The 27248-nt window shown below is 39.4% G+C and overlaps 1 protein-coding gene across 1 annotated transcript in view; it reads left to right on the top strand.

The window, feature by feature from the left end:
* ncanb (neurocan b) overlaps window positions 1-27248 on the top strand; it is a gene marked incomplete at its 5' end in the record, with an annotated part of 192595 nt that overhangs the window by 16388 nt on the left and 148959 nt on the right. The window contains 2 exon segments of the mRNA XM_036141377.1: window positions 13851-14080; window positions 14192-14360. Of these exon segments, the coding sequence (XP_035997270.1) occupies window positions 13851-14080; window positions 14192-14360 (399 nt within the window).

The raw sequence follows: 27248 nt of genomic DNA, 5'->3' as shown, positions 1-27248 counted from the left end.
GGGAGAGTGGTACTCTACTCTACTCTACTGTAATAATTACAAGTACGAACCCGATATTCAAACCGGACCCAGAGTTACGTTTAAAAGGTTTATTGAAGAGGATGAGTTGAGGCAGGCAAACAGAACCAGACTTGACCAGATGCAGGCTAAATAGCCGTGTACCAGCAATGCATGGCAAGACGAGACGTTCTGGCACTGGAAGCTTGACTGAAGCAGGTATAAGTAGGGAGAGAAGCAGGTGGAATGAGTTAAGGTCATTAGTGGCAGCAGCAGGTGGAGCTGATTAGGTGCAGAGTGGTGGCATGTAGGTGACTGATTAAGCTGAGCTGATTGGGTGGTGACTGATGGCTGAGGGGAGAGGAACCTAATCAGTCCAGAAAAGTACAAACAAAAAAACCTAAATCATGACACTCTACGCGCTATATGATCAGAGAAAACTTTCTGATTTAAACCTGGTATTCAGTGATTTAAAAAAAGGACCATTATACCACAATTTGTGGAACTCACAATTTGAACATAGTGATAGTAATAGTTAAGTCAGGGAATGTTTTCAGTTGCCAGAGGTTGGACAGCTGCATTAAAAGGAAGCCAGCCTGATTCAGCGGGACGTAGCATGCTTCAGGTTGCACCTTATGGTTTTTTATCTTTGTAGAGGAGGTATTAGTCTTGCTCTTTTTCATAAAACTCGTAATGGGATAAAATATTTTTCTTAAGCTAGACTTGTATTTCTCTAAGAAACAAACCCCTTTTAGAATGAGTTTTTGAAGTGCAAATAACAAAAACGCTATCAGAGGAAAAAGTAGCCTGTGTGATCAGGTTAGTCATTGTGTGTTTTCCTTTTATTTCCTACCTATTTTACTTCCTTCTCTCATTGTGCTTTCAAAAACCCCTCTTGGACTTTCTTTTCACAGGTCATCTCACATGATGGGCTGAGCTTCTCTTGAGTGCTGAATCAGAGGCCATTTCAGAGCACAAATCCTGTTTGATATTGCCAGCCAAAGCAATATAGATCAGCCGGGGTGGGAGTTAGACAAGTGGCGCTTGTCTAAGCGATGCCACTAGGAAAAGCGAAGGAGTGGATATTTATGTGTGTTTATGCGCCTGTGGGGAGAGGAAAATGTGATGGGAGGGCCGATGTCAAGCTATCAGGGAAGAAGCACTCAGCCTCTTACAGTGAGCAACTCAAGAAGCATAACGGCTGCGCGAATGAGCAATGACAATTATTCATGTACCTTTTTGTGTGTGTCTGTGTGTGTTCAACGGCACATTGGCCAGTTGAACAACTGGGTATGACAAGTGATTGTGTATATATACATATTTTCACCTGTGAAAAGATTAGCTTGTATGTATCTAGAGATACAGACAACATGGGGCCCACTACATGCATCCAAAGTTTAACGGACTAACTTGATGAATCATAATCATGAAGTGAGCTTACTTCTTCTTTTCTATTTGCTCTTTTGTCACGCCTAAGTAACTTAGATTATCATCCAGATTTTAATATCAGACAAATTTAAACTGAGTAAATTCAAAATTAGATTTTTCAGCAGTTTTATCTGTGGAAAAAGCTAACCAACCTGGCTGCTATACTATTAGTAATTTTTTTTACTAATTACTCTTTTACCAAATCTGTAACAAATTACCGAATTAGAACTTGTCTGACAAACTCAAATACGCTAACTAAGCTACAAAAGCAACAAATTATATCCCAATCTACAGAATATCAGATTCGAAACAAAGTTATTGGCATCAATTAGTCTGGAAAGAGCATTTTTATATCTTTGGGACTCTGGAACAGTGGGTTACCAGTTTACCTAAATTATTCCAAAGGAACATCAATCACACGAAGCACAAAAAGCGCAAGTATTCAGTGAACACAAAAGTCAAACTCTTTAGAGGATGCGTATTCCCTCACATTTGGCGTAAACCATAACAACATTCTACCGACAGGAAAACATGGTGGGTGCTTTGGTGCTTCATGACCTGTACACCTTACCATAACTAACAGAGTCAAGTGTGCCCTCAGTTTGTGGGTTATCCAGAAGGACAATGAACTGAAATAGGATTTCTGAAGTGCCAATCGTGCTCCCCTGTCAGCAGTCAAATTGAAGTCAGAGCTCATATATGGCCGTGAATGTTTAAAAAACCTTTGTATGTGACTGAGTTAAAACAAAATGATGAGGCAGATTTTATTTTTTTTTCCAGCAGAGATGTAATGCTCTTTATTTGCCAGGTATCACAAACACTTGATGGCAGTAATTTCCGCAACCAGTTAATTGGTTTAGGGGGCAATTTCTTTTTTTTTACGTAAGGGCCAGATGGAATGGATCAATTTTCTTTCCCTGTAATACATAAAATTATCATTTGAAAAACTGTGTTTTGTGTTTCACCGGGTTATCTTTGTCCAATTTCTGTTTGTCTGAAACGATGAAGTGTGACAAAAAAAAAAAAAAAAGACAGACGAAATAGCTAAGGAGGCAAATACATTTTCACAGCCTTGAACATAGACTGAACAGCAGGGACAAGATTTCTTGCTGAACAAGAAATAGAGTATGTGCAGTTTTGGTCAGACGTTTCCGTATTTTGATTAGGTGTCATCTATAATTATTTTCCTATTCCTTTTTTTTTTAATCAATGGAATGGCTATTAACGTATGATGGCAATATTTAGGTACATAATTTTGAATTAATTCTGGTACTTTTTTGATTCAGACAAAGTCAATATTTATACATAGTGTAGGTTCTCAAATACATGTATGCTTTCACCCTAACATTTAATAAGCGGCACTGAAGGTTTTAAAATATTTTTCAACTTAACAAGGCCATGGTCTGTTCGCATTAAATATTCAGTGCAGCTGGTAGTTTCTCTGTACAAATATAAAAACAATCTAGTTGGCAGGACTAATTTGTGAAGTCAGTTTTTCCAAAAGCACTTCAAAATTGACACCTTTGATCTGAACCAAAATGTACAGCTGTCCAAAAGGACAAGCCGACTGCCTTCTGGAGAAAGGTCATATGGTCAGGCGGAGCAAAGACTCAAAAAATGTAAAAAAAAAATATCACTTCTGCTGGCAAATTTATTTTCTCCTCTTTTTAAGAAGTTCATGATAAAAAAACATATTTGAAGACAAATATTGCTTGATAATATTTGTGCTTCTCCTTGGGGGAATAAAAATCTATTTTTGATAGTTACAATTTTCTCTAGAGATAAGCGGTAAGTTCACAAACCCCATCCCTATAATATCCAGTATCATTTAAACGGCTCTAAAGGTCCTCTCCAAAGAACAAAAAGGATTATCTCAGTAGTCTGCAGGGGATGGAAGATGTTGGAGTTTTCAAATGCTCACTCCTGAGAGCAAATTTGAACTGTGAGTAGTCAGGAGGATGGGTAGCTTGTGGGAAAAGACAGAAACAAGTTACAAAAACATTAATCCATCTATGCCTTCTCTGGGTTATCTTGTGTGAACAGTGTTCCCGTTGTCCTAATGTGAAAGCTGTATCTTTTTTTTAACACAGACAAACAAAAGAGTAAAGCTCCAGCATGATACAAAGATGACAAAAAATAGTGAGGGGGGAAAAAAAGACGAGTTAAAATAACAATATTAAAACTGGCAGGCGGTCCAGACTGCAGGAAAAGAATAGAGAGGAATACAGAGACTGAGCCGCACATGAGGGGTAAAATGGAAGTTTCTTGTTTAAACAGTCTGACATTTAATTACTGACAGGAGAGGCCGACCCTGTAGGGTGTAGCCCTTTAGCATGCATTCAATCAAGTGGGGCTGCGGAAGGACAAAGAGTTGGCAATGTACACCGACAGTAATGAAAATGAATCAATGGGCTCTTTCTCCTCACGGATCTCCACCTACGCGTTTGTTGCACTCCTTGTGTTATATGACAAAGCAGGTTTTTTTTTTTTTCGGCTCATTGTATCAACAGACTACATAAGCATTCATTAGTTACCTTCAAAACTAAATATCCTAAACAGCACTTGGCTTAGAATACAGTGTCTTGAAAAATGATTTATGGCCCTTTAACTTTTCTTTTTTTTTAGCATTTTGTCACAAATAGTTACGTCAAATTTCAGTGTTTGGTTGAGATAACTCTGATCAGCTTCCCTGTCTTTGCTGAAGAACAGCACTCGAATGGATGATGCTACTACCATCATGTTTCACCATGCGGGTGGCTTGTTCATGTTGATGAGCAATGTAAATTACTGCCACTTGTAGCCTCTTTGCATATGGATGCTATGAGATTCCTGGATCAAAGATTCCTGGATCAATGTGTGCTTCTGTGCTTTTTTTGTGTCTCTGGTCTGCCTTCTCATGCCCCCAGTCGGTCGAGGCAGACGGCCGTTCACACTGAGCCTGGTTCTGCTGGAGGTTTCTTCCTGTTCAAGGGGAGTTCTCTTATCCACTGTTGCTACATGATGGCTGGGTATGAGGGATTGCTGCAAAGCCATCAACAGTGCAAACGACTGTCCACTGTGGCTCTACGCTTTTTCAGGAGGAGTGAACGCTGTTTGACAAGACTTAATGCAATCTACTGGGTTTCATTGGACAGGAAACTTTTTGACAAATCTGTCGGATGATAATTTGACTGAATTATACTTTTTTAAGTGCCTCGAGGTGACATGTGTTGTGAATTGGAACTATAGTATGTAAATAAATTTGAACTGAATTGAAAGGACATATAGCCTAAACAGTTAAATCAACTCTGATACAACTTAGTTTTGCTTTTCTTTCAGCAGTGTCTTTTTCTTTTCTTTTGACTCTTTCATTGCTGTCCTTTTAGCAAACCCCTGAGGCCTTCACAGAACAGCTGTATTTATATTGAGATTAAATTACCCACGGGGGGGGGGTCTCTGTTTACCAAGACTACTTCTGCAGGCAATGGTCTGGTTTCAATCAATGCTATTAGAATAAAGAGGCTGAAAACAAATGAGCACAACCCTTTTCAGATTTATTAGGAAAAAAAAACACAGAAGCCACTTATTATTTTCTATCCACTGTAGAATGATGTGCTAAGTTGCGTTGAAATCGGTTTTCCCTTCACATAATGTGGGTTTTACAAGGCACTGCAAGAAGGGATCTAAATTGTCAAAAAAAGGAACACAGGAGGCCAAAGCAAGCTTAAAAAGCAGAAACAAAAATCAAAGAAACAAAGACCCAAATTACAAAGAAAGAGAACTCTGTAGCTGCGCTATTTTACCAATGATCAAGTCCAACTTGTTTGCTTAAAAAATGGGAACAATACAAGAAAAAGAACGAAAAAAAGTTATTTTGCCTTTGCAGTTCAGAAGGGTGAAAGTTGTGACAGACAGCCTCTGCTCTACCACCGCTCCTGTGAGAATAAGTCAGCTGTCAGCGATGTTAACTGGGATGTAAAAAGAGGGAGCGAGGCAAACATTGAGCGAGCCACTGTCACAATGAGACTGTCTGATGGGGGCTCAAAGCCAAGGGGATTATGACAGTGAGTGGGCATGCATGGGATTCTTTGTTGGACAGATTCACACTTGAATTAGACTTATAAGAGAACTTTATTTTCCATCACTTTTTGGGATGGAGATTTGTCTTTGACATCTGGCAAAACAAGCAACCACACAACATGCACAGATTAAAAAAGAAACCGAAAAACAAAAGAGCTGAAAGCAACAACTTCATAAACTCAATTTACTGAATCACTGACCATGAGGAAAACAAACAGAAGTCCGGCTCTCTTTTCTGGGGAACACATTTTAAGCAGAGATTTAATCATTTGCCAACTGACTCCAAAGAACAATGTAAGAGCAGAGCTTCTTTCATTCTGGACGGCTGTTGAAATTGACTTTTAATTTCAGTTTATTTGCATGGCACCAATTCTCAACTAATAATGCCTCAAGACTCTTTACTTCACAAACAGATCAAGTTTGTATATTAAATTATACGTAACGTGACAATACAATGTGATGAGAGACCAGTGGAGTTTTTTTTTTTAAATAAACATCCAACCCTAAGGTCATAAATAAAAAAAGGACAATGTTCAGTGTGTAAAACTCTATAATAATGAACATTTACATTGTTTCAGGGTAGCTGTTCAAGAACTGCTGTGTGGAATAGCGGTTTGTCTCTGTGTTCCTGCAAGTTTCTTTATGTGTCGTACCTGGCCTGTGCTGACAGTTTTTATCCTGCTCCTCTTGACAGACCGTGATGCAACAGGATAATTATTTTTGTCATTTCAAGCACTCCTACTGGTGTGTGAATTGATGGGTTTCTGTCCACAAACATTTATTCTGACATCACAATTGTCATTTTTATGTAACCTGTGGCACTGATATAGAAAACCTAGCAGTTTTTTTTTTCTTTCATGAACATATTTATTGTTATATTTCAGGGAAAATACACCGACTTTGGAATGAATGAATGAATGAATGAATGAATGAATGAATGAATGAATGAAAGAATGAATAAAGTTTTGGTGTCTGTTATTATCTTAATTTTGCTGAGAGCTGCCACAAACCTGGACTGCCTGAGTGCTCCACACTCTGCTTTTGATCTGTTGCTTGAATAAAGATGAAAGCACTGACTTGGAGAGGATTTGTTTCTTGGTACATACCTTAAAACGACCATTTACAAAAACCTTGAGCTTTTCTTGAAAACGCAGAGCTTTGGATGTACTACAGTAGTGCTGTTTTTATTTTTTCAATCAAACTAAAATCATATTAAGTGGCCCTTTGTCCTTGTTTTCATCTGTGGGAATTGTGCCTCTTTTATACCTTTGTAAAATCACTGATCCATTTTGCTGTGCCCTTCACTTATTAACTTCACTTATCGGCACCTCTAGTAAAGATTTGCAAAAAGCCTTAATGTTTTGTTTTTTTTCCAGTGGCCTAATCATTCACATAATTATCTTTAAACAATCCAGCATTTAATTTTGAAACATTTATCTAGTTGAGATTTTAACAGAATAGTGTTGCCACACATCAAGAGTACCCTCAAAATAAACTTAACCAGGTTTTTTAATCCATATTTGACTTGATGAGAGGCCCAATTATCTCTAAAGTAGGAAATATAAGAGGGCATGCCATTCAAATGAGAGAGATATTGGAACCTGTAACCTCATATATACTTACTCACATAAACTCCCACATATCTGCTGTGAAAGCATAAATTAAAGTTTATGATTGGAACTTTGATGAATAAAGTTCAGGAGCAAGGTATAGGATGTGAACATTTCCATAACTTTATGGAATATGTCCATAACTCTATGAGACATTTCAATAACTTTATTAAAGATTTTATGAGAAGACTGGCATCTTGGGTTCGTCGAGTCTACAGAAACTTGCAACAAGGCAACTATGTTGGTGGGGAGTGTTGCCAGAAAAAAAAGCCTCTATGTCCTACTATTGAATGTGTAGACATGTGTAGTTTAATAGATTTATTGGGACTTTAACTGGATTTGTGTGCTTTGTTCAGATTAGATTAAGTAGGAGCTTTTAGGCAGGAAACATACCAGGTGCGTCTAGCGTAATGCCAACTATTAATATTTGGAAAGTACCCCATGAACACTGTCAAGTTTGGTGGAGGATTTGTCATGAGTGGTAGGCAGGTTCTCCTCCTAAGGCTTTGGGATAGTTGCTAGAGTCCATGACATAACGAATTATTTGAAATGCCAGAGAATGGTAAATAAAAAGGATTGTCCCATGCTCAAAAACTAAAAATAAGTCATCAATGGCTTTTTAACCGGCTAATGATGCAAAATACATCAGAAAAAAGGTTTATTAGACATGGAATAAGTTTCATTCCATGGCGACCTCATTTCCCAGACCTAAATTGGGAAGAAACCTGTGGTGTGAACTGAAGAAAAGAGAGCATATTAGAGGACTCAGGAATCTTGATTATCTAGAGCAGTGGTCTCAAACTGAAATCCTAAGAGGGTCGGTGTCCTGCAATTTTCCATGAGTCCCTTTCCCTACACACTTGAATCAAACTGCTAAACTGCCTGAGTAGCATGCAGTCAAGCTCTACAGAGCTCTGCTAATGAGCTAACGTTGCAGCCAAGAGTGTTGAACAGGACAGCAGAACTGGAGAGCTCATGCTCCCTGCTACCTGCTTAGTGTCAGAGGTGGAAGAGAACGTTGACGGCAACAATGCCTAAACCATGTGACCATGTTGAGAGGCATCAGGACTATAATGGACAGCAGGTGCAGTGACCAGGAGGTCAGCCCTGACCCCAGCCTATGACACCTCAAACACTTTCTTTGCAGACTTTGAAGAGCGGCCCGGACAATGTTCATTTACCCCAGCTAAAGGATCAACATAAGCCTCTAATCCTGCAGTGCCACCAGTTGTGGGCCACCTTAAAAAGATTCAACAAGACAGCTGAAGTACCAGACAGGGTGTTGGGCCAGACTTTGAAATCCTTTGCAGACCAACTCATAGGAATTTTTCTGAAAATATTTGATCAATCCCTGATGCTGTCCCAACCACTGAGCTATATTATACACTGGAGTGCTAATCGCCCGCTCTTAGAACGAGTCGCTTTGAAGCCACCACCGTCATATTGGTACTCCCTATTTTCCCCCAGTAACTAGGGAATATTTGCGATACAGCATCGAATAGCGAGGATTTTCTCATGTTTGGGGGGGGGGGGGGCTTAAAACTTTTAAAATGTCAAATGCCATATACTTTTATGTTATTTTCTAAAACTATCAAGTACTGAGAAAGTCATGTGCTGAAATATTTTGCATTTTATTTATTTAAATATATATTTAACATTTATAAATATATAAATAACAATATACAAAAACATATATTTACATATATGTATACATATATATACATATATACATATACACATATTTGTATATATGTATATTTAATATGAATAACATGTAAAATATTTCAGCACCTAATTTCCTAGTAGTTGATAGTGTTAGTACATCCACTGACTGTAGAATTACCTGTGAAACGTTTTCACACAGCCAGAAAACTGCTTGTTGTTGCAACCAAATCCTATGGGATTCTGTGAGAGTAGGGAGTAGCAAGATGGCGGGCAGTGACTTCAGTTTTTCGGCAAAATCAGCACTCCAGTGTATTATATAGCTCAGTGGTCCCAATCCCTTGTCCACCATTGTTATGCTACACAAAGCATTATCCACAACCTGCCACAAAAATGACCACCCTGTTGCCCTGACACTGATAGCCAGGAAGTGCTTCAAGAGGATTCTCTTAAAATACATCAAGGACACCATCCCTGTGATCTCTGCAGTTAGCTTACTGTGGGAATAAATCAACTTAGGACGTGGTATCGCTAACACTTCACACAGCCCTTTCACATCTGCAGCACCCTAAATCCTGTGCTTGGATGCTTTTCGTTGACTTCGGTTCAGCTTTCAACCCTGTAGTTCCTGAAACTGATACTGCCCCCCTCTTTCAGGTCCTGGATCAGAGACTTTCTTACAAACAGGCCCAAAGTGGTGAGAATAGTGAAACCGTACATCATCATCTCTGGTCCTGAATGCAGGGACGCTCTGGGTTGTGTGCTCAGTTCATTCCTCTTCACTGTATTCACTCGCGACTCCTCTGATATCCACTCCACAAACCTGCTTGTGAAATTCACAAAGGACAAACAAGTGGTGGCCCACAATAGAGAGCATCCTGTGTCTAAGTGCAACAATGTGGAGTGGAAGCTGCATGGCACCGGAAAGAAAAAATTCAGCCCAGGTGGTTAAAACAGCGCAGGGGGTTGCAAAAATGTCCTCTTCCTGATCTGGGCTCCGCATAGAATGAATGAGTTCAGAAGAGAGCCAGGACTATCGCTGCTGACCCCTCCCACCCGGCCCATAGCCTGTTTCTACCACTGCCTTCAGGAAAGAAGCATCAGAACCAACACATTTAAAAACCATTTCTTCCCTCGAGCTGCCACAAATTAAATTTTGTTACATATAGGCACACGCGTATGCATACCGACTGATCTAGAGAGTTTGTACAAAGAGGAATGGTCACAGATCCCGTTCTCTGGATGCTCCAAAAATGGGAAATGTTAAAGGAGAAAACTGGGCACTGTCCTATAGGAAAAAAACAGGTTGTACAAAGTGTTGACAGCAGGGAAAACAATAATTGCGGCACATGTTTGCCAAGGGGCTTGGCAGAGCATCTCTCTGAGGCCCCCCATGCCCCGCCCAGGCAGGGGCCACAGACCCCGATGCCGGACCCACCAGACAACCCACTCCGGGCACCCCTCAGAGCCCCAAGACCCCCGTATCAGCCACCACGCCCTATTAGACACATCCCACAGCCCCCCACTCTCACTAAATGATGGAGCCCAGAGAGATCGATCTGATGTGGAGCCTGATGCTGTCTCAAGACTGATATGATCCAACAAAAGATCTCTATACTGATTGATACTGAGAGTTTTTTGCTTTTCCAGTTCATGAGGATAATTTTCTTTGCGATACATAAGGCAGTGAAAGCCATGCAAACTGATTTTTTTCCCCCAAAGTGCTATCAACCAAGTTACCCAGCAAACAAACTGGGGAGAAGGTGAAATTTGTCAAGTCCTTACATATCTGAACCTCTGAACAGGTGTACATAAATATAATGGTCAGGATTATTGCCTACACACTGTGAACAGGTATTAGATTGTGCAAAACCAATCCTGAATAATCTTTGATCTGTATAGTGTACTCTATGGAATACTTTGTACCCTATTAGTTGTAAGTTCGGGTTTCTAGTAATTCTGAAAGTTCTTAAACTTATCCGAGACCAGGTGTTTTTTTTTAAAAAAAAAAGACTGATTATATTGCATCTAGTCACTAAAATAAGAAATTATTAAGCAATTACCAATGACATTAAAATAATGATTAATTACAAACATGAAATCTATCTTCTTAAGGATTTGGAGTGTGAACATTCAAATTTTCTTTAGCTGATGAATATCAAACCTTGCCAAATAGTGTCTCTCTAGAGAGAGAGAGAGAGAGAGAGAGAGAGAGAGTGAAACTTGTTTGGCGGATATAACTGGGATATTCAAAATATCTGCTACCAGATGGTGTCAACTTTCTCGGAACCAGCTTGAGCTTCTGTCAGGTCTCTCAGCCTAGTCTCTCTAGGCCAGAAAGGATTGCCAGCTGTATAATAATTTTAAACATTCTATGAAAGTGACGCATTTAGATCTATTTAAGGAATAGCATGTTAAAAGTCAGTTTTTTGTGTTTCTCAAGGCAAAATCTTATTGTTTTCAGTTGACACATTTTGCATTCATTTATGTTATCCTTACTGTTCCTGGGCTACTTTTAAAATGTTTTTATGTTTTCCCTTTTTATAATTCAGTGCTATTTGTATGGTCCTTTAAACTTTGGATGTTTGAGTTGTACCTGTCTTTAAAATGAGCTACATAAATAAAACTGAATATAATGAAACATTTTTGGTCAAAGAGTGTTGAAAACTGCTGAACAGTAATTAACAAGGTCTCAACAAAACTTGCTATTCTAGGAGTTGAATAAAAGTTACCAAAGCCTGATGAATTTTTTTTTTAGCATTTTAGCTCTGTCATGTCTGTAGTCTACAAGAATTGTTGAAACAGATCAGTAGAGATATGTCCAGCAGCCTGATAGTAACAAGTGAGAATAAGGATTTCTGGGGCCAGCTCTGTCCTGAGTGTAGGTGGTGGGAGACAAAAGGACTGTAGTAAAAATCTCTTCACTGATGAACAATGTCTCCCACTCCATGCATGGAGCAGTTGCAGAGCTGGAGAGCTCTTTCAGTGACAGACTACTAGCCTGGCCAGTCAGACTGAATTACACGGAGCGTAGGTCAGTCTGGTAAGGCTCCATTCCCTCCGGCCCAAAACAGACCGGGCCAATCACAGCGTGGGAGGCGGGACTTTATGATGCGGCACTCTCAGCAGCAGAATTACCCATAATGCATCAGCGCTTTTCTGCTACCATAACAGTCAAGATGCATACAGAGATTTTTGTTGCTTGGTGACTTGGAAGATTAAGAAAGTGCATGCGAGTACAACATGTATCCTATGATTTTTATTAGACAAATGAAGCAAACAAAAGTGTTCACTGGAGAGTTTGCTTGATGGCATGAGATGTTTTACAGAACACAAATTGAAAAAATTATGTCACATCCGTAGTTATCCGATTGGTTCTAACCTGATGATGCTGACCCTGTGAGTCCCGCCTTTGTAATCAGGCTCTACCTGCTCCTTATCAGACTCATACGCAGTGTATACAGCGTAAGCCCGTCTGGCTGGCCAGGCTAAAAAACTGCTGCACCTACATGCGCTAAGGATTGTTTCCACAGGTCGTTCCTCCCAGCTGCTGTTAGACTTTATAATCTCTGCTGCTCACAACACACTCAATAAGTTTTTCTAATAGTTGTATTGGTTCTGATACAAACATTAATAGTTGATACTGTCTCCCAGAAACTAAAGTAAACTTGCACACACCATAGCTATTTAAAGGTGCTGCTGTGCTATCATGCATATTGCATATTATATTATCCCAGTATGTCATATTATCGATAGTTGTGCAATATACTGCAATACTTATTATTCTTGCGGTTTACTTAGAAATAGCCTTAGATTAGACAAGCTTGTTCTTTTTTCCAATACTAACTATTGAATGTAACTAGGCTGGGTGATGTGCACCTAGAATAATTTCTCTATATTTTTAGGGTAAATGCCGATATATGATAATTATCTCGTTATGTTTTTCTTTTCGTAAAGTAATTATAAAAAAAAAAGGCCTCTGAATCAAAGCTTTATCCGACATGTCTCCAAGGCACTTTTTTTTTACACAAACAGCTGAAAAATAACCTACTGGAATACATAAAAGTATAATTAAAATGCAACATAGATCATCTCAATATAAATTACACAGTCTCATCTTATATAAAAAAAAATTTAAATCTCAATATTTTTTTTAGGTCTCTATATACTGCCCAGCCCTATGTGTAACTGTGTCTGTGTCCTTGCCACTGTCACGCGCAAAGTATCCCATTGTGGGACAATAAAGGAGTTTGTTATCATCTGAGCAGTCTTTGGATCTGTGGGTAAAACTTGTACCAAATTGCTCTGCTGAGTGACAGAACTGCCTCTAGCAGCGTGGCTAACAACTGGTCAGCTCATTAAACATGCAGGTATTGCCACCGGGCCTTGGGGATGATTGGATTACACACAATGCCTTTTTATGATTCTTAGACGTGACAGTAACAGATAAGGAGGCAAAAAAATAAATAAAACTCTGACAAAGTTGAAAGTAAACATTAGTCACACACTGGAAATATACAGGTACACATGGATCAAAGATAAGAAGCTGTTTTGTAAGGTGTTTACCTCTGCAATGTAAATGATGGACCTATTTTATGTCAAGCAAGGCAACAGTGATTAGAGCATTACGATAATGTATGATAACTGTAGCACATGAAAACAAAATGAGAGCTTGTTAATAGCTCTAGTAGGACTAATACCTTTTTTCTCAGAGGTAATGCTTTAAATGGCAAAGAGGTGCTTGGTATCGATTTTGTGATGCAAATTTGTGGGGTGATGTAAGGTTTATAAAGCATGTTTGACATTTTCCCTATTCACTGACTCGTACTGTCAGCTAGTACAATAATGGTCTGTTAGATCACTGACCAATCATCAAAGACATGCAATGAATTCCTGCTTATTTTGCTTTCACTCCACAAACAGGAGGACTATAATGGAACTAAGGAAACTGAAAGGAAAGCACATGTTTTGTCCCCAGGAATTAATTAACTGAAACCGTTTCGGAGTAATGAGAAATAACATTGAGTGACCACATTTCCAAGCGAGGATCGAATAATCTCCTTTTCTCTTCGCCTTTACCTCTGCTCTCCTCAGGTTTAACCAGTGCTGACACTGTGGTGAATATGCGGAAGGTGACTCATCAGACCATTACAGAGGAGCTGTCTAAAACTGTGCTGCTCCCTTGCCTCTTCACCCTTCGCCCTGGTGCCAGCTCATTCCATGAGCCCCCCAGGATCAAATGGACCAAGGTTTGGGGTCAGAGAGGCTCCGATGGCCTTCAGAAGGAGCAGTCGGTCCTGGTGGCCAAAGACAACGTGGTGAAGGTACAGTAACAACCAATAAAATATGAATCACTGCTGGGTTTTTTTTTTTACTTATCTCGCTATATCGATCTTATAATCTCTTTTGATTCATCGTTTCTTCACATTTCACAGGTGAAAAAGGCCTTCCAGGGTCGTGTGTCACTGCCAGGATACAGTAAGGACCGCTACAATGCCAGCCTTGCCCTGACCGGCTTGCGTTCCAGCGACTCTGGTCTGTATCGCTGTGAAGTCGTGGTGGGCATCAACGATGAGCAGGACACCGTTCCACTGGAGGTCACAGGTAAATAAAATGGAGAGCGGATGCAAACAGTTAAATGTACACAACTGCACTGATGTTGCTCAAACGAAGACTAGCAAATACAACTGCAACCTTTTCATGTCAATTTAAGCTTGACATTTCTGCCTTGGCAATGGCGAAAGGCATTTGTTGCAATTCCGCACTGTATAAATGAACTGAACTAATTCAGCATAAACTGGAAAAAAATCTTCAGAAAGCTTAGCAAAGATTATAAGAAAAAGGGCCGCCTTGGAAGCAGACTATAAAATTAGAGCTGGTTCAAATCTTTTCAAAGGTTTTATAAACTGTTTGTTATTCACAACCGACCGGTCTTACACTCGGTCCTGTTTTGTTCAGCTGAACAACATCCACAATTTAATGTGGAATTACCTCGGTTTAGCCAGTCTGTTGTTTCAATCCACTACATCGGCGGATTTGGCAAATTAGTCCGCCACAATCCATTTCAGACATTGTAAGTGCTGGAAAGCCCAGTAACCCCTTTTGCCTCTTGCTGCAGAGATGATAGTTTGATGTAAAACCTGAAAGTTTATTTTATTCATAGCGGAGCCAGAGTGGACGATGAGCTGCAGCTGATCTGGTTGGATGGCAAAGCCCTGCAACCAGATTAAAGGCGGCAGGCGTTACAACTGCATCTTCACATGGGAACAGGGATGGTATTAGAAAAAAACAACTACACCACACCCAAAAACAGTTTGTTGTGAAATTGAAGACTGTTCATATCCACTGATATAGTGCTGATATGATGATTTTCAATTAGGGTTTTCTAAAACCTTTACGTTTACGTTTACATCTGAGTAGCTGTGAGCCTTCACCATCCGTAAGGATTTTCGTCATGCTCATATTCTCTATTGAATGAGTTATAGAAAGATTAGAGATAATGACTTCACACAAGCTGACTTCAAAGAATCTTAAATCGCCATAAGGACGGCCCGAGTAATCCAAAAACAAAAGAAAAACTGTGTATGTCATATTTTTTAGTTTAGGAGGACCCAATCCTAGGCAAGAGACAGGCAGAATCCTTGTAAAAGTGTTTAAAAACTGATAAAGTCCAAGCCCCCAGGGGAATGTGCTCACTAAAAGAAATGATGAAACATAAGTTAATACAGGGAAACACTGGCATAAGGGAAAAAAACATAATTAAACAGAGCAAAGCCTAACAAAAAAGTAACAAGAAATTAAAGAGAAAATGTGACAATGCCTATCAGGAACCTATCAGGTGTTATAGAAAAAACAGTAACTAAAATAGAACACAAGGCACAAGAGAAACTTGTGTATTCAAACATTTAGGTCTAATTTCTGCTATATCATGCAACTACGTCTAAAATGACTATGAACATAAGTATACCTCAACTTGCATTTGTTCTCCGGCCAAAAATTAAAACAATGTCTTTAAAAGTGAAAAATGATCAGCTGTGTGTCCTTGTACCACACAGTATAATTTAAGTCCTGTCAACGTTAAAAGGCTCAGTGAGCATTTTTGTTTGCCGTTTTTGCTTTCAGAGTCAATTGGATGTCTCACATGCGGCAGCTTGATCGATAAGACTGCCTTCAATAAGAGACGTGCTTATTTCAAGGAGCTGTAACTCCTTTGGATATGTGTAACTGCTTAATTGATTATTCATAATTACTCATCATTTTCGAGGAGGATCAGTAAGGACTTTGCTGTAAATGATAATGGATTCCTGTATAACAGAACATCTGATTTTTAACCACCTTCCTTGTTAAGAATTAGATTTGATTTTTTGTTAAAATCTTCACTTTATTTATGAATTAGGTTATAGTAAATAACAAGTCAGCACCATGGTTAGGTTAATCAAAAGGCAAACTTGAGTTGCCGTCTCTTTGACTGAGGCTACGTTAGATTACAAAAGTCTTGAGACCCTCCTGCCAATAACTGAATTGAGCTGTGGGTATATGATATTTAGAAACTAGCCAAGCAGAGCGCTTGTACAAACATATTACGGTGAAGGATTTCATTTCTAATGTTGTGATAGGATGCCACCGGTGCATCGAGTCCAGTCATAACATTTCTTTGCCGCAAAATATTCCTTAATATGCCCAATTGTGTTAGGCCAGGAGTCAATTTCAGTCAATAGAGTATTATATGGGATTGATGATTAAGAGTTTGGGTGGGCTCCTTAATCCCAGAGGAAGGAACCCTTCATGCTTCAGCATACTCTAACATTTTGGACAACTTCTTACCCCCATATTTGTGGGATCAGTTTGGGGATGGAGCCTTTCCCAATTCCAATATGAGTGTGCACCAGGGCAAAAAGCAAGGTCCATAAGGACACGGCTGAGCGAGGCTGGTGTGGAGGAACTTGAAAGGCTAGCACAGAGCCCTGACCTGAACACAAATGAGCTCCTTTAGGATGATTTCCAGCAGAGAGCCCGAGCCAGGCCTTGTCATCTAACATCATCGTCTGACCTCAAAACTGCTCTATGGAAAGCATCCGGTCAGATATTCCCAAAAAACACATTGCACATAAATGCAAGGGGCATTTTTATTTTTAATTAGAGCCTATTAAGACTGGGATGTCATTAATATATATATATATATATATATATATATATATATATATATATATATATATATATATATATATATATATATATAAAAAAGGCACTTTTTGAAGCATTGTTCTATGATCATCTCTACATAAAAATCCAACATTCTTTGAGATCCTATATCTTTTTTCAGCATACCCCTCAATGGTTCTCACTAACAAGTATATAAAACTAATGAGTATGTCCTGGTGGAATGTGTGATTTCACCTGCAGAAAATATTCCCAATCAGAGTCTCTGCTGCACTCAGTGGTGGCGAGCTGTTAACACATTGTTTTCAAGGTCTTCAAATCATGAATACTAATAAGTCTGTTTCCCGTGTCAGGCTAATACAGCCATTACAGCCAGGACTATTTACTGATACTGCTGAATATATGATGATGGGGAAAGGTGAAAGGCACTCGGATACATTAAACATCGTTGCTCTATTTAAGTGCTGAAAGCAGAATGAAACGAACGGAGCTGAAACGCAGCAATCCTCACTGCTGTCACATAGTCTTACACCTTTAGCTTTAAATGGCTCTAAGATGCTTTTCTGTTTGGTAACAAATGGCCTAGTAACAGCTTGGGGGATTTCTAAGAATATGCTAATGTGTTGTAGCTTTAAAGCCATCACCACATTCTGTCCAGGTCACTCACTGTTTAATGGCAAGCAGCTATAATTACCTGAGTAACTGCACACCATGTTGTCACTTATATATAAATATAACCAACATCAGCTCTTTAAAAGCACAGTGACTTTGTTATTTTTTTAAGGCACAGATTGCTACAATGGCCAGTGTCGACACAAACAGGTTTTTCGGTTTGCCTGCTTATGGCTCTTATGGGGATATTTGCAAACCAAAACATAGGGAAATCAGGCTATAGTGTCCCATCTATTCTCTATTCTTCTGTACAAGTGCCATGTTTTCTCTGATGAAGAGAGCCTACTATTTCCTTCTTAAATAGCAGCATCTTTATTAAGCGAGACCCCCACTAATGTGTCCTGCAACTCTTGGCCAATCGATGCCACTTGTTCAGAAAGAAACCAATTATGAAGCCAGCGAGGAGTAACCATCTCTGGAGCTTAGTCTTTATTGGCAGTCCCGCTACATGGAAGGGCTCGGCTATTTTCGCTAATTCTCCTCAGCAATCAACTTGGTAATTCACGGGTATTGATACTTCTCGGCTGGATCGTTACATAAAACTCCACAATTCTCATTTCATGCTTATGACTGTGGGGTTTTCAAGCTTCACTGTGTCCTCCTCCTGCATATTCATTTTTACATCTCTTCTTGATTGCCTCCATTCTCCCTGCTCCCAGTTCCATTTTCTTTGTTCTGTGTTCTCCTGGGATAAACAATTGTGTTTCTTGGAGCCATCTCAGCAGCTAAAAGAATAGTGCTCAGATGTGACATCTCGTCACCAGACCCCGGATGGTGTGTCAGCCCTGAAGATAGTTAAAAATAAATTGTGATTACTTAGTCATATATTTGCTTTACAAGACTTATCCATTTTAGAGTTGCAAGGGGTTGCATGAAACTAACATGAGGAAGAGGCAGATTGTGTAACTGAAATATTTTCTCAATAGATCTGCAATGTGCTCCACAATTGTTTGAGCAGCCTCAAATTAAGCTCCAAAATACTTATATTTATTTTTTGTATTATATTTGTACACCGGTCTACAATGTCACCACGGTGATACAGTATATCTCAAATATATTGGTACCCCTAGTATTGTGCAACAATAGGTTTGGTTTGGCTATCAATGATTGTCAGTAAGTACTAAAGGTAATTTTTAACAAAGCTCATCATTTTGATCAAAATGACAAAGTTGAGGACACAACCTGACTTTCAGAAAATAGCAGCCAAACAGCTCTCACTCACTGCCAGTCATTGTTTTATGAACACCTGCCTGGTGAAGTGAGGTATTCTAGGATAAATATTGAAGGGTTGAATTTGCGTACTGGCGTTCTCAAACAAAGAGTACTGCACATTGGTGCAGACAGTAAACACAGACAACTTATCTCTAAATAGTATAATTTATCAACAAAATACTTACTTAGTTGAAATGCTTTAAACAAAAAAAACGCTTGACTTGGCTAATAACATTCAAATCCACTATGAATAGAAGGAACAGATAATAAAACTGAAACCAATCAATTATGCAGCAGCATATATGTAGCAATTATATAGCAATATAATATTTGTTTTGGGGAATTTGGGATGAGGTCAAGTTTTGTTTAAAACCAATTAAGAGTAACAATTGGTTTGTGTTCAAACAACCAGATCCAAGTAGAAGGGAAAAAATACATTAATAAAGTATTTTTTATAATTTCCCGAATTAGCGATCAATAACCTTTTGGACAATTGATTCTTAATGTAGTCTCAACATGGGGGAGATGCGGTTTTAATGGTGGATGGAATCAGGTACACTGGGTGTGTCCAAATTCAGTGGCTGCATCCGTCGTAGGACTGGGCCCACGTAGACCAGGTTCTCCATCGGCCCTGAAAAAAATAAGACCGGAAGAGATTGGCTGTGAATTTGGATAGTCAAGCCTTCATCGACTGACCACTCCCTTACCTCAGTGTAACGTCTGCTAACGAAACAGCATTAAGCACAGCATATATCACATATCATTACATATCCTGGTGTTTTGTTTAAAATGTTCTTGTTTTGTTATTTTGTTTTACTCCCATTCATCAATCATCTATTTGTAGTTTAATGTATATGTTCACAGATATAAAAATATACCACCAATTCAAATAAATGACAAATACCATTTTTTTTTATTAGTAATATGTTTAACAACTTAGACCCTGACCCTAATTTCTAAACAAAGACTAAATCACTGTATTTGTAGAGAAAAACAATAGCTGAGTGAATTATTCCAGCTTTTAACTCACTGCAGAAAGCAAATGGGGGTTACAGAACAACGTCCCGGGAGAAAGGCGCTCTGTCTCGGCATGGCAAATCTTGACCGCCTGGTTGATCAACTACAAGCCGGCTGTGCGGGAGCGGGGATGTCCGAACGCATCTGAGCGCTTTTAAAATTTAGCGATATGTCAATACACTAAGCAGATATTTCAGGTTTCCACACCTAACTTCTCTCCTAAAATCCTTTTTAAAATTAATTTTATGTCACAGAAAGCCTAACATATCCAACTTTATTCACAGCTTTTCACTCCTCTCCACCATTGCTTGTTTCCGGTTAAACAATTCTCTCCCAACCGCAATGAATCATGGGATAGAATTAGCCACAAAAGATACGGCGGACCCATCCTTCAAATCTGCGCTAGATTTGAAGAAGTATTCAAATTTGGACAGCATTCAGCACATCGCTGTTACGTAATTGGCCTTCAAATTCAGCCTACGTAGGACGTAGTCCCTGAATTTGGACAGAGCCCCTGTCTCTTCTTGGGGAATCTGCAGCTCTTTTAGATTTTGTACAGCAGGAGCTAAGGACTAGACAGGTTTAGGCAGCTTGTCTTGTTTTTGGTCAAAGACAGTCGCCAGGTACACATACAACAGATTGTACTTCGTTTGGATGCAAAGTAAGCCATTATGGGGATTCCAGCTATGAAACTTTGCCCATGTTAATACTGTGCATTCAGGGATTTAGAGTTTTTACCAGTCAGTTTTGTTCGCTAGGACAGTTCAGTCCTATTTCTTCTAATGCCTGGGCCACAACGCCTAGCAATGATGTGAATAGAAAATCTGAAATGATTTGTTGCAGCAGCAAAATCTCACATCCATTTTTTTTCCAATATTTAAGTTGACATTTACAGGTGCCCGTTTTGTCAGTACTTTAAGTTTTCACTCAGATTTTCTAGTCTGAGAACTGACATGGCCAAGGAAGTAGTTTGATTTTATGTCTGGTGAACATTTTCTGTGTTGAATTGGCTTCATGTTTCAACCATTGTCGTATTGAAAGACAATGATGATGCTCTATGAGTTTACTTGTAGAGCACAACAGATTTTATGATGCAATGCAGAGTAACACAATTCCTAGCACCTTAGGAAGAGAAACAGGCCCAACAGCATCACATTTAGCATACCCAACAGTGGGCTCGAGGAGCTCCCCAACATATTCATCCTTAGTTTTGTTTTTGTTTTTTTTTTTTGCCAAATCCATCTTGAGATTTTAATGCTGAAAAGCTCACTCATTTAATTCTAAGGGTTATTGTTAAGATGTAATGACTCAGACTGCATTTCTCTAAAAGTCAGCTCCGGAGATGTTCTGTTTCCCTTAAAATCCTGCTTACTGATTGTGGTTGCAAGATAAATATAGGTCTAAGTCCAGCTTTTTTGTTCCGGTTCCTGCTGTTCTAAACTTTTTATTTTTGTTGTGACTCTAGAAAAATGGTAGTTAGAGACCATTTTCTCTCTGCCATTTGTTGAACTATGTTGGCAAACTCATATACACCCTACTTGATTGATACACTCTCATTTTCAAGAGAGGGGAACCGTCAGACATCATGATTTATTATCATCCGTCATGATCATGATTTACTATCTTAATTGTTTTAGACACTGTCATAAACTGGAAAGTTGAAGTATACATTAAAAAAGGCTTCAGATATACTTTAGCTGCCCTAAATGTACGTAGGCCTCCGTTCAGCTTTTGGGCCAGTAGGTATCAGGAATGTAGTTGTAATTCAGCTTGTATTTAGACATCAGGGGAACATCTGCTCATGGAATACTGAATAAAATGTCCTAGAAATTCTGACCAACTTAAACAGTTAAGTATGATATTTAAAAAATAATAATTCTTAGGTTTGCTGTAAAATTATTGTTAGGGGCGGCAATAATTTCTCAATAAACTAAGAATGAAGGTTAGAGTTTCCCTTTTGATTTTTCAAAGTGGAGATTATGTTACTGCAGAACAAAGACTTATAAGCATTTTTCTATGTTTTCCATAAATGCTGAAAAAGTTTGCTGGTACTGCACATATCTATCCTGTCCAATCTGAACCCTGATCCTGATTGAAATCTATAACTTTGTGGATCTAAAGAGGCATTATAATAGTCAGTCAATATGATATTTTGATTTATAAATTCTAATCTGACCCATAATTAGTTTTTTTTAAAAACTCGATTAAAGAATATATCTGCCATTATGTAATTCTCAAGTTAAAAGCAATAAAAAAAAATCTAACAATTTTTAAGCACTCTCACTGAGGTGCAGATTTAAAGTTAAAATTGAATAAAGACAAAGATGGGAAGGGTTGATAGTACTGCACAAGTAATGTGACTGTATGGCTTGTTGGAATGTTTTATTTAGTGGTTAGAAAGAGAGAGAGACACGTTATGTGCTCTCATTGTTTTTTTCATGATATATTTCATTAAAGTCTTCTCATCTTAATAATTAGCAATGATTTTAGAGATATATCCATTCTTTCATGGTGTGACATTTGTTGGATTTTGTTGGAGACTCTTAGTTTTAATGAAACTAAGTTGTAAAGCTCTTCAGAAAAAATGATTTTATTATATGATGGCAGAGCCTGCCTAAATTAAACTTTCTATACTGTAATTTTACACTGAGAAACACGAGCAATTTTTCTTCCCAACTCTCGCCGAGGAGGCAGACAATATTTATTTCATAAAGTTATGCGCTAATATTTATATGTTTGGCAAAGCTAGACTTTTAAATGCAAGTCTTAATCCTGTTGTTTTCCAATCCTCTTTTCTGTGCTTTTCCTCAAACAATGACAGACGTAGTTTGCTTAGTGCATTGCACTCTGCCAAGGGGCAAAGAATGCCAGCTACTCACCATGCTAAAACGAGGGCATCATTCAGTCACATATGGTGCCTCTCTGCTCTTCCCCTTAGAGACCGTGTGAGGATGTGCAAAGATGCTCAGGGTAAAAATAGACACGAGGTGCTGGGCATTCAACCCTCCTGTGGAATATGAACGGGGTTCCTTTACTGAGAGGAAACTTATTTCCCTCTCCAGCGTATGTATTAGTGAGCAAAGTAGGAACATTGTTTGGACAAAGTCTCACACTCTCAAAGACAAAATGATGGAAGCTGAAAATAAGGGCAAGTAAAAATGAGAAAATTTGAGAGGGTTTATGCTCCACATAGCTGAAAGAAGGAGGAGAGTGACCGAAGACAGAGGAGAATTCTGTTTGGATATTGTGTTCAAAACACGTGTTTCTTCTTTTTTTTGCACTAAAAGCCGTTAGTGTGATAAACGCCACTCTGGCATCCATCTCACATGAAATCTCACACTCCCTCAGACAAAGTCAGAGAGGATAAAGGAAGCATGTTAGCAGCCAGAAGCCCATAAGCTTGCATGACACTGGATAGTCTTTGGGGGGCGTGTGAATGTCGGGCAGAGATGGGTAGATGGGCATGTGAATCTTCCACAGTTCAACTAAACTCATCTCTTCTGGTCAATTTCATATTCTCACCAGCAGTACATCTAGGGCCGAGATGAACCTGATGGTGCGGCCGTTGAGATCAGACAGAATCATCTGTTTAGACCATGTTAGGTTACCCACCTGCCTAAAAGACAGCTTTTCAAACACATTAACAAAAAAAAAAAAAAAAGAAAAGAAACAAATGGTTACTTTCAATACCTTTATTTCAGGTTCTTAAAATAAATGTCATCTCTCAAACAATTTGTCTCAATACTTCAATAAGACTGAATATATAAGATACGATGGTATTGAAATGAACAAACCATCCTTGAACTGGCTGTGTAACTCTGCTGTGTGACAGACAATATTAACTGAAAGTGCCATTACAAACAAAATAGAAACAAAAATTTATTATTAGCATCTACGAAATATGGTAAGAGGATGAGGGGCTTGGGGAGGAGATGGCTGACTGAGGCTCGGACTCATAAGCAGATTGTTGAAGGTGGGATGGAGGGTGAAGTGGTTGAGTGAGGTAATGGTGTTGAGGTTGAGAGTACGAAGTGTGTGGAGTTTGTTGTGGTCGGTGTGTGGTTGGATGTTGTTGTGAGTAAGGAGGTTGGTGATGAGTGCGTGACATGATGGGTTGCTGAATTCCTGCCACAGCCTCAAGAGCATTTGCATGGCGCTCAGCTGCCTCTGTCGCCCTCTCATAACATTGGATGGCGTGACTAAGAACTTGGCTAATTGTGTTCAGGACAGCATTATCCTGCCTGGCCTGCTCCCCAAGTGAACTGTGAAGAGATGGTCTTTGGCTTCTCAAGTTCCTCCATCTGTGTTGAGCTGGAAGTGGCGGTCTCCTCTCAGTGTCGTCTTCGTCGTTTGGAGGATCAAGGGTTTCAGCATGTGTGGCTGGCTTTTATCAAAGGCAGCTGCAGTAAAATGAAAAGGAGAAAAGGAAACATGTACTGGTTAAAACTATGCATGACATGCACTGCAGTGAGTTAAAACATGCAATATAGCAACCACGCCATAAAAGCTCGTGTTAATGGAAGTAACCTACACGTTAATATACAACATACTTAAAGCTAAAACTCTGTGACACAAACAAAACTATGAAACACTACATTATGGATCATAAAAAACAATTTACTCACATGCTGAATCCTTGGATGTATCGATAGCACCAGGGATATCTTCTGGATCATCATCGGCCTCACCTAATGTATATCATAAGAAATATTACCTGGTTACAAACCACACTGTATTGACATAATTAAACATTTCTGTTCAAAATAAACAATAAATAAATAGTTGATACATGACATTGAAAGTGCAAGGTAACATTAGTCTCATGTTTTTATCATAAGCCAGTATTTAGCCCTGATATATTTTATTAGCTAATTTACTAATTCAATGCCTTAGCAATGCTGTTGACAACGGTGGTCATGGATGTCAAGATGGGTCTCTGGTCAGCTTTCTCATCTCCACCAGGTATTTCTGTTTCAAAGTTTTACATTTTGAACGTAAGATTTGCCACCTTTTATGGAACGCATTTTGCGCATTTTGTTGGTCAATGGAAACTCAATTACTGTTTACCTCATGAAAAGGTCAAGGAACAAGAGCAAGGAGCTATAATTAGAAAGTTTAGAATGCAGCCAATGACCCTGTTGAGCAGCTCAACAGCAAATACTGAGACGTATGTATTCAAAAAACATAATAGAAAATAAATAAAAATGAGAAAATAGAGAAAACTGAATGGCTTGATAAAAATGACCCAAACACAATACAAAGATATCTACACAATAATGGGATAGACCACATTCACATTTTAACCACTAAAAACTCCAAGTAGACAAAAAAAAAATGGATTTAAGGAATAAAAAAAAAGGATTTTCATTGATATGTCCCCTTAAATATTTACAACTTCATACCAGGAAACTTCTGATTAAAATGGAAACAATAGACAAGAAGCTATTTTTTGTTGTGTTTCTTTGGAGGGTTCTTATGTCAACACACAGCAAGCTGAAAAAGTCCATTTGTGTTTGACCCACTATTTTAAAAAAAGAGTGTGTTACTAATTATTGACTAAGTTACTTGCTATCAGTGTTGTAGTCAAGTCACTATGCCTCGAGTCCGAGTCCAGGTTCGAGTCACCAGTGTTCAAGTCCGAGTCAAGTCCAAGTCATTAAAAAAAAAATCCGAGTCGAGTCCGAGTCGAGTCCACTACTCATCCGAGTCGAGTCCGAGTCGAGTCACTATTGACGTGTGATGTATGACATGAAGCAGTAACATTCCATTGCACTAATAACTCTTTCGCTGTAGTTACCCTGGTTTTACTCGGTAAAACTACCGCTTTTTCCAAGTCTAAGACGTCTCCTAACCATGGTTTTTAAACATTGTTGTTATGGAACGCGCAACAGCGACTCGAGGTACGCTGATAGGCCGCATATGAAGGATGTTAAAGCCGCAAGCGGCGTTGATCGGCCCTCGCAGCCAAGCGCACTCCGGCCTATTGGCCACCGCCGCGGTGCCGGCCGGCGGGGTTCGCGCACCGCCGGCCGCCCGCCACCGCAGATGCTGTTACGCATTTTCCTCGCTCGTCCACCGGGCGATTCCCACAAACGCGTTCGGCAGTGTTCCCCCATGACTCACAACAAATCTGGTGTGGATCGGTCGATGCAGCGAGGAGATACAGCCGTTGGATAATGATAATGCATTTGGCCACCGGACCGGACTAAATTGTTCGGCGGGCCGGAAAATTTATACCGATTCCTGGACGGTGACTACAAACAGAAAAAAAACGCCCGCTGACGGCATGAACACCAAGCAGGAGAAAAACAACGACTTACCTTCCTATCAACTCGGCCCGTCTTTCCGAGCCCTCGACACTCAATCCATCGTTTGAGCTGAATGTTGGTATGTTGTTCCACAGTTCTACCAGTAAAATGGGCGCCTGGACATTCTTTTGTGAAAGTTTAACAGCTGAAAAGTCGGTCATATCCTTGTATCTGTTGCACGTGTAACGGCTGGTTGCTACTTGCGCTCTCACACTGTTTGCCCAACCTTAGCGGCAAGGGGCGTTGCTCATGAGATGGTGACGTCACATGCGCGGTACGACATTTAGATATTAAAATCATACACCAAATAATATTCTAATGACATATTAAAATTATAGCCTAATGATATAAAAAAAAGTCGAGTCTTTTTCTCAATTTCCGAGTCAGAATGATCTGAATGTAGGAGTCCGAGTCCAAGTTCGAGTCATCAGTGCTCAAGTCCAAGTCAAGTCACGAGTCTCTAAATTTAGCTAATGACTCGGACTCGAGTTCGAGTCTCGGACTCGAGTACTACAACACTGCTTGCTATCAAACGCTGTACAATCACTGCCCTTTGAAATTCAATTCACACATCTGCTTAAAGCCTTCCACCTATTCTTCCATCTTCCATATCCGTTATCCTTGCAGCGTTGTTGGTGCCTATTTCCAGCTGCCATTTAAGGAGACAGGCCTATTACACACTGGACGGGTCGCCAATCCACATTGAAAGCTTTGTCGCTCTGTTTCTTTGTTTGCCTTGTTTGTCATTCCATCATGAATTGAGAGGCAGGCAGAATTCAGCAGGGTGACACTGTGTGTACTGCTAAAGCAGTAAGGTAAACATCCCCGCTGTTTGTCATGCACTGTATCCAAGGGCAGCATCTCTTTTTATTTTTATTTTTTTTTTATAATGAGCCAGTGGACAGTCTGATGCAAATCTGCGACACGTACAGTACACATAGGTTGCTGATCCCGGGCACTGTAGGTTTGTTCTGCACAGATGGAACAATGTCAGCACATGATGACGAAGTCTAGAGGGCTCCATTGTTTACCTCCGAGCATGTACGTGCTCATACTTTAATGGCACAAGGTTACTGTTCATGAAACACGTTGAGATTTGCAGGGCACAGGCCCAACATCTATA

The sequence above is a fragment of the Fundulus heteroclitus genome, chromosome 9 (assembly GCF_011125445.2).
Source record: "Fundulus heteroclitus isolate FHET01 chromosome 9, MU-UCD_Fhet_4.1, whole genome shotgun sequence".
In the NCBI taxonomy this organism is placed as follows: Eukaryota; Metazoa; Chordata; class Actinopteri; order Cyprinodontiformes; family Fundulidae; genus Fundulus; species Fundulus heteroclitus.
This window is presented reverse-complemented; position numbering and strand designations above follow the sequence as displayed.